We start from the raw sequence: 9,386 nt of genomic DNA on the forward strand, positions 1-9,386 counted from the left end.
ATTTAAAAAAAAAAAAAATGCCCAAAAACTATATTGATAGAAAATATATTTCTGTAATACTTTGCAACATATTTTAGCAAATATATTTTTGTCAATGTTTTGTATATTTTGTAATGTATATTTAAAAAATATATTTTTTGTCATATGGGAAATTCCATGGTACTTAAAAGCGTGTGATACAGTTATGTTCACTGAATATAAATGAAGGCGCGCTTAAAATAATAGGCTAAACAAAACATTCACTCCAAGGACGATAACTATAACGATAAAGTTTCGATACGATAATTCTATAAGTTTCACACTACAACGATAACAACAGAGAAAACCAATATCGTTGGATTTACATTCAGGCGATTATTTCCAGCTTATTATAAACAGAACGTTATCGTGTGTTGATGTGGATGCTGAAAATATCTTTAGCGTTAAAATTATCGTTCTTGGTGTGAACAGGCCTGTACTGATGGTGTGGACACTAGTTATCATTATAGTTTTCTTACAACTGAAAGTTTTGCCAATGTAATCTTCCAAACTCATTATAAAATGAACGTCAACGTCATTTACGCCAAAGTTACATTAGTTCTTTCATACGGTAACGAAACCGCCATTTTTGATTTGGCGTCCGTGTTCAGAATTCGAAAATGCCGCGTCAATATTGTTGACGCCTAAAAGACATTTTTGGATAAATATGAAGAGTTTTGGCAATGTAATCTTCCAGGATGATTATAAAAGTCAATATCAACGTAACTGACGTTCTTTCATACAGTAACGAACATAGCGCACCACTTTTAAATAGTCGTTCACATTCAGAATTTAAAAATTCCACGCCAGTTGACGCCTAAAAGACATTTATGGATAAATATGAAGAACAGCGTCCATATTTCTGTGCAGTATTCCTTTAAAGTCCTAGGGAAGTCAATATCACAAACCCGATATTGTCAGTAAACAAAAGACGTTTTGGGTGTTAGCACAGGTACGTCTGCAAGACGTCTGTTAAACATCGCTTCATCTGGAAAGCATCTGCTGTGTACAAACATCTGACAGACGTCTTTAAGATGTCAGTTTTCAATCATAAACATCTTCTAAACGTCTATTTGACATCTGATAGGAAACGTCCTGTATTGCAGATGAGCAAACACTCTAAAAAATACGTCTCGCAGATGTCAAATAGAGGGTATGGATCCCTAACAGCACACATACATCACGGAAACGTCTATTTGACGTCTGCATTACATCTGCAAGACGTATTTTTTAGTGTTTGCTCATCTGCAATAGATGTCAAATAGACGTTTAGAAGATGTCTTTAAGACGTTTATGATTGAAAACTGACATCTTAAAGACGTCTGTCAGATGTTTGTACTCAGCAGATGCTTTCCAGATGAAGCGATGTTTAACAGACGTCTTGCAGATGTACCTGTGCTATCTGGGATGTTTTACTACTCACACCAGTGGTGAAAAATTCAGGAGATCTGTGTGTTTGAAAAGGGATCTAAAGTGATTCTGGATGAAGTGCTGAAGGAGGCGTCAGATGTGGTTCCTCCTCAGGCCGCGGTGAGTCGTCTGCTCCAGATGGAGGCGCTGTTGAGTCCCACGCGCTACATCAGCACGTATCATTCACCGCTACACCAGCGTCTGGACTCCGGTAACACACCTTACGTTCCGCTTAAAGAGACAGTTCACCCAAAAATTTAAATCGTCATCGTTTGCTCACCCCCAAGTTATGAGTTTATTTCTTCTGTTGAACACAAAAGAAGATATTTTGAAGATTGTTGGTAACCACACAGTGGACGGTAGCCATTGACTTCCACTGTAGTTTTTCCATACAATGGAAGTCAATGGCTACCGTCAACTGCTTGCTGAGTAAATGATGACAGAATTTTCATTTTTGGGTGAACTGTCCCATTAAAGCTCCTAAAACTGTGTTTGTATTCTTTAAGATTTTCTGTATGTGACATCAGTATATTATTTAAAATACAGAGTATTTATATGTCATGGTTTTTAAATAATTCTTTAAATGCAATCATTGTGTTACAGTCATTTTTATAGTGTAATGTAGAAAGTACTCTATTACAGCAATGAGAATCATCATTGTGAATAATTTTTCTGCATTGGAGGTAAACAAATAGCATGTGTTTGTTGTTTCCTGAACGTGTTGTTTTGTGCATCTGATCGTTTAAGGACATGTTTTCGGGAGTTTTCGTCCCACCACAGTGTAGGTTTGGATTTAGGGTCAGGAGGTACGTCTTGTTTGAACCTCTGCAGTGCATGCAAACATCAGAGCGTATCTAGAGACCGCATGCGTGCATGTGAACTGGACTGCAAAAATATAATCTCAATCATTTCTCAAACAATTCATTTTATAGCTGTATACTGGCAGCTCTTTGAGTCTGTTTGAGAAACATCTGAGATAAAGTGAGACATAACAGAAGTCTCTTAATTCTCCTGAGTTACTGATGAGAAACTCTTTGCTCTTTTTTGTTATTCTTTCTTCATACATCTCATCTAACCACCAACTATCTCCATGAATGTTTCCATGAACCCACAACTACTGATATATTCTTTAGTCTAGTTAACTAACGGACATTTGTCTGCATATGTGACTCATTTTTGCCGTTTTTGTGTATTTTGACAGAATCTGTGTGGCCTGCAGTGGAACATCTTCAGATCGTTTGAACAACTTTATACATTTAAACATTTTCTACTTTATAAGTTTTGGTAGTGATTGAAGCCGCTAAATGCAATGCATTGTAAAAAAAAATGTAATGCATTAATTATAATGCATTGCATGATCTTATGACCACAATTTTAATAAATTGTCATACTTATCTATTAATTGTTACACCTTTACACAGTATAATGCATTCAAATATGTGACAAACAACCAAGTTCAGATGTAAAAAGGAATGTACTAATATTATAATGCATTTAACTTTACAATGATATATAATGCATTACAATGTACATTATGAATAGCTTTGAAATGCATTATACATAAACTTAAAACTGACCTAGTTTATTTTTTAATACATGGTCTTATTCTGAATGATTCATCAGTTATTCCAAAGAAATAAATATTTGTCTTCATAATCTTTCAGCACAATGTGATTTTATAACTTGCTTCGTCTCTGAAACAACTTTACTTTTTAGAAGACATTGCTTATAATTAGTAATTTTAGTAAACAAACTTTCAGTTCTGAGTTCATTCTGGTGTATATATACTGTATATATGCATGCATATATATATATATATATATATATATATATATATATACTTTACTCCATCACATCAATTCCTGGTTTTTCCCTCAGAAATATGTCATATTTCAGAAGTAAACAGACTGGAATAAAATGCATGTACAAATGTAAGTAAATAAAAATGATTTATTTTATTGTCAAGATCACATTCTGATGAAGGATGTTGTTCTTTAAGCTTCATGAGACTTTAAACATCCCGTCTCAAATTATTCCAGTTTCCCATTTTAAACACATTTTGACACACAGGGCCTCTTCGTAAAAAAAACAACAAAATGTAAAATATCATTCTCTGAGTAAATGAAGCTCCGTTTATTTGGCCCCCATTTGTTCAAGTGTAAATCGAGCATGAAACACATCGCTAACAGTAAATAAACAAGAAACAGACAGAACGCAACAGCATGACGGGAGCATGCAGCATTAAAAACTCCAGCACACAAATATACACACGGCGTCTGCGGCGGTTTGTGTGGTTATTGAGTCATTAACTAGTTTGCTAAGTGATTGTGATCAGATACACATGAGACAGTGAGGAAAGAACTTATTTAAGAGCTTGTGAGTGACGGTGCTGAGTTCAGTCTAATGTAGAGCCAAGGTGTGTTCAGACTGTAAAAGTCAATTATTTTCAATCAGAGTCTGTGATTTTAAACTTTCATTGGAAATGCATGACTCAAAAGGAATAGTTCACCAAAAATGATAATGTGCTGAAAATGTGCTCACGCTCAGATTATCAGGATGAGTTTGTTTCTTCATCAGATTTGGAAAAATGTAGCACTGCATCAGTGTCGCAGCAATGGATGCTCTGCAGTGAATGGGTGCCGTCAGAATGACAGTCCAAACAGCTGATAAAAACATCACAATAATCCACAAGTAATCCACAGCACTCCAGTCCATCAGTTAACATCTGGAGAAGACAAAAGCTGAAACAAATCCATCATTAAGACGTTTTTAACTCAAATACGAGTCTATAATCCATAATAACTCTTCCTCCAGTGAAAAAGTGCATCTGCTGTTGTCTCTCACATCAAAATCCAGGCACATATTTGTTTACAGAGGGTGAGCACATTTTCATTTTTGGGTGAACTATTGCTTTAAAGTTTCTTGGTCGCAAATCACCATTAGGAGGAGTCTGCATGCGATCTAGTACAGAAGTTTGAGCGGTTGATAGTCTTGAATAACAGCTGATATTCTGCATTACCTGGGTATTTCTGTTCTTCTTTTTTTTTTGCCAAAAAGCTATAATAGCATGTATAAAAAGTTTCAAATTGAGATACATTGTAGGTAATGAATGCAAAGCATGCGGCAGATTCACAAACATCTAGTTAAGACATCAGAGCATCTTTACAATAATCCAGACTGATCCCCAAAACACACAGGAATAATGCACTTCATTCATATTTCCCGACCCTTTTGTGTTTGCTCATTACATATTTAGGCTAATTATGATTTTAGCTACCAATATCAGGTCAGTTCAACACATTAGATTGTGTTTGCTACCGAAAACACTGCCTTAAACCTGCGAAAACACTTAAAACGACAGTCTGACCTTCTTCAATGGGCTTCTGTCAATAACACCCTCATATAAAAATGGGCTTCAGCCAACAAAAGTACAAAACCACCATATCAAGATACCGAAAACAAGCCTATTCAGATCCACAAACATATGACAGTTCATCTTCACCTCTGCGTTCCTGACAGACCTGCTCTCATCCGCTAGGAAAACACAATCAGAGCTTTAGCTGTGAAAATGCAGCAATATGGAGTTTATACTCTTTACGCGTTGCATTTCAGTTTCACTACACCGTTTCCCTGATCTACTGATATTCTTCTGGATTAATGTGTCACCTGAAGTCAAATTTTGTTTAAAATGGTCAAACAAAACCAAATCCACAAAGACTGATGATAACTTACCCAACACACACACAAACCATCAGACATTCACATTAGGAGGTTTTTAAACTCAGCATGACCTTCTTTACTATTTATTTTCCTCCTGTTTAATTCAGAACGTCACATTATGGAGTTAAAATGTGACCCTGGTCTTAAGTCGTTGGGGTATATTTGTAGCAATAGCCAGCAATACATTGTATGGGTCAAAATTATAGATTTTTCTTTTATGCCAAAAATCATTAGCATATTAAGTAAAGATCATGTTCCATGAAGATATTTTGTAAATTTCCTACCGTAAATATATCAAAACTTAATTTTTGATTAGTAATATGCATTGCTAAGAACTTCATTTGGACAACTTTAAAGATGATTTTCTCAATATTTAGATTTTTTTGCACCCTCAGATTCCAGATTTTCAAATAGTTGTATCTCAGCCAAATATTGTCCTATCCTAACAAACCATACATCAATGGAAAGCTCAGCTTTCATATGATGCATAAATCTAAATTTCGAAAAATTGACCCTTATCACTGGTTTTGTGCTCCAGGGTCACAAATGGGTTTCATGTTGACTTTAAAGTATGGTCAGCGTTTGAAACATGCAGACAGACTCTGAAGCATTACAGAAGCATCTGTAAGAGGTAAACGTGTGACTTCGGTTTAATCTCTGTCGCAATCCGGATCTCTTTCAGTTTGTTTGTGCGTCTGATTCTTCAGCAAACGCACTGGAACCTCATGTTATCAGAGACCTTCACAGGAACCGTGGCGATTCATATTCCAGCATTGTGTCTGAAGCAAAAATAATATTGTCTGTATATATACATATATATGTTTATATAGAGAGAGAAAGATTGATAAATATTTGACCTTTGCTTCTATAGACTATGTACAGCGGAGAGTTAACAGCATTTACACATGCTAATACTTACAGCAGAGTTTGTGATGTGTTATTCATTTCATATATCCATTCATATTAATCAGACGAATAACACGCCAGGAATCAACAGCCTTCGTTCGGTCAGTAAGGGTTCCCAAATCATGGAAAACATGTAAATATCAGGGAATTTTAACCCTCAGATGCATGATGTGTCCATTAGAGGAGACATTTGAATCATTTAGGGCGGGATAGATGATGATCTTTGAACTTTACTCCTAATTCCTCTTTATTTGTCATTGCATTTTTTATTTATGATGCACCATATCTGCTACTATGTTATATTGCAGTAGACAGATGTGCATGTATATATATATATCATTTAAAAATACAAGATTATATTTGTTGGCGTTGAATGATGATGTTGTTTAGAATCATTGATGCATTTTTTAAATATACTGATTCACTAGTTAATGCATCAAAGGGTTAAAATGTGATTTCCAGGTCTGGAAAAATTCATGGAAATTTTTTCTAAAACCTTAAAAAGCAAAATGAATATCTGTATGAATGAATATATACAGTGGGTACGGAAAGTATTCAGACCCCCTTCAATTTTTCACTCTTTGTTATATTGCAGCCATTTGCTAAAATCATTTAAGTTAATTTTTTTTCCTCATTAATGTACACACAGCACCCCATATTGACAGAAAAACACAGAATTGTTGTTTAGCAAATGGCTGCAATATAACAAAGAGTGAAAAATTGAAGGGGTTACTTTCCGTACCCACTGTATATTGGTCATATTGGTAACTGGTCATAAGGAATGGAAATCCTGATTCCAAAATATCTGGGTGAAATGATGATAAACACATTCAGAAATATTTTCTTCTCACTAAATATATAGTCATATTAATGTTAATGTTAATATAAATAATTTATATCCGTTTTATATTTGATATTTTCTGTGATTTGATACTTTATATATTATCTTTCAGTACAAATGCGCTTTATTTTATCCATCACTCATTCACACTGAGGGTCCGTTCACACACAGCACTTTAAAAACAATTTTCTTTTAAAGATAAAGTTCTGATGTCAATTTTTTTAATTTACACAATTTTATTTCAAATAAATGCTGTTCTTTTGAACTTTCTATTCATCTGTGAATCCTGAAAAATAAAATGCATCACGGTTTCCACAAAAATATTGTGCAGCACAACTGTTTTCAACATTGATAATAATCAGAAATGTTTCTTGAGCAGCAAATCAGCATATTAGAATGATTTCTGAAGATCATGTGACACTGAAGACTGGAGTAATGATGCTGAAAATACAGCTGCGCATCACAGAAATAAATTACAGTTTAACAGATATTCACATAGAAAACAGCTGTTTTAAATTGTAATAATATTTCACAATTTTACTGTATTTTTGATCAAATAAATGCAGCCCTGGTGAGCAGAAGAGACTGAAAAACATAAAAAAAATGTACCAATCCCAAAGTTTTGAATGGTAAATTCATGTGTGAACGGCCCCTCTCAGTTACTCCACATCAGTCAACTTAAAATCTGACTACAAACCACAGCGAGAGCATCTCATCTCAGACGCTCACACACACACACACACTCAAGCACGCACGCACGCACTCACACTCACACACTCACACACACACACACACACACACACACACTCACACTCACGTCCATCTTCGTCTCAGATATGAGCAGATTGTGCTGTAGTGTGTCAGGAGCTGTTTGTATACTTGTTCGAATGCTAGTCTGGGTTTACACACAACAAGGTTTCAGTGTGATTTTCTACACCCAGCAGCGTCCCGAACACACATAACACGAACTTCAAGACAAAAGTGCAAGAACTCAGATAAGGCAAATAGAAAACCAACCACATGGAAAAACCGTAAAAACATAAAAAACACAAAGAAGACGGGACCAGAACGGCACAGTGACGTGATCCGCGCTTCAGATCCTGTCTGTGGGTCAGTGCAGAGGATCACGTGGACAATACAACGTCACTTGTGCGGTGAAGGGAGGGAGTAAAGGATTGTGGGTAATCCCAGGGGTCAAAGGGCAGTGCTCTCCGACTCCTCCTCCGACTCCAGCAGATCCACAGAGTTCCTGTATCTCCCGTCCAGTTCAACGCTTATTATGGGAATGTCCAAATCACAGCACGAGTCTGAGAAAAACACACAAAACACGGAGTGAGAAGACGAGATCTTTTCTGGCCTAAAGTGAGTAAATGAGCTCTGGACAGCATACAGCTGTCATACAATAATATTAAAAAGTGTTCAACACTGTACAAGACAGTTCTGATGTATAATTTCTCTTAAATAGGCTTCATTCATTAGCGTCCAAAAGTTTTGGGGTTGGTAAGATTTTTTATGTTTTTCAGTCTCTTCTGCTCACCAAGACTGCATTTATTTGATCAAAAATACTGTAAAAATTATGAAATATTTTTACAATTTAAAACAGCTGTTTTCTATGTGAATATCTGTTAAACTGTAATTTATTTCTGTGATGTTGAAATAGAAATCTTTTCTAACATTATAAATGTCTTTACTGGCACTTTTGATCAATTTAATGCAACCTTAATGAATAAAACATTAATTTCTTTCAATAAAATCTTGCTAACCCCAAACTTTTGAACCGTAGTGTAAGTTTTGAAGCATTTGACAGTTTTTAGCAGATGCATTTAACAGTCCATACTGCAAACCACCAGCGGATGAACATTGTAGAAACGAATTAATCAGATAATGTGTGTAATGTGAGTTGATCGAGGAGTTTGGGAATTACAGCATGACATTCAGGCTCGCTATGAACCTTCACTGTGAGAAATCACACCTCCTGTTTTGTTCCACAGAAGAAAGAGACTCCTGTAGTTGAATGTTTGGTCATGTGAACATCAGATCATACAGACAGAGGAACACGTGAGACGGTCACATGGGTGAGTCTGAGTGAATCAGGCGTGAGGGTTTGAACTGAAGGACGGATCAGACGAGCGAGAGACATGCGGGGCAGGACAGAGCCATGCACACAGCAGAGGCGGCGTTAGTGACACACAGCCCGGGACGCTGAATGATGGCGAGTGAGTTTACATACAGACACACACTACAGCTTACCATCAGAACCAAAGCCACCGAGATCAGACCGCTGCAGAGACCACAACAAGCACAGGAGAGAAGAGAAAAACCACCACAGAGTCACACCGGATATAACACACACACACACGCTCACACGCTCACACACTCACACACTCACACGCGCACGCGCACACGCACTCGCACTCGCACTCGCACACGCACACTCACACTCACACACACACACACACACACACACACACACACACACACTCACACACCC

At 36.4% G+C, this 9,386-nt stretch overlaps 2 protein-coding genes across 2 annotated transcripts in view; one reads left to right on the forward strand and one right to left on the reverse strand.

Moving 5' to 3' along the window:
• Positions 1-2,670, forward strand: part of tex47 (testis expressed 47) — a 10,206-nt gene extending 7,536 nt beyond the window's left edge. Inside the window, exons 6-7 of the mRNA XM_016485598.1 lie at positions 1,483-1,639; positions 2,630-2,670. Of these exons, the coding sequence (XP_016341084.1) occupies positions 1,483-1,639; positions 2,630-2,670 (198 nt within the window). The remainder of the gene's footprint in view (positions 1-1,482; positions 1,640-2,629) is intronic.
• A 4,796-nt stretch (positions 2,671-7,466) lies between these two features.
• The window catches only part of LOC107688050 (rho GTPase-activating protein 44-like), a 13,813-nt gene continuing 11,893 nt past the window's right edge, over positions 7,467-9,386 (reverse strand). Inside the window, exon 17 of the mRNA XM_016485592.1 lies at positions 7,467-8,202. Coding sequence (XP_016341078.1) covers positions 8,090-8,202 — 113 coding nt within the window. The 3' untranslated portion in view covers positions 7,467-8,089. The remainder of the gene's footprint in view (positions 8,203-9,386) is intronic.

This window comes from Sinocyclocheilus anshuiensis, unplaced genomic scaffold, assembly GCF_001515605.1.
Source record: "Sinocyclocheilus anshuiensis isolate Anshui unplaced genomic scaffold, SAMN03320099.WGS_v1.1 scaffold241, whole genome shotgun sequence".
Classification (NCBI taxonomy): Eukaryota; Metazoa; Chordata; class Actinopteri; order Cypriniformes; family Cyprinidae; genus Sinocyclocheilus; species Sinocyclocheilus anshuiensis.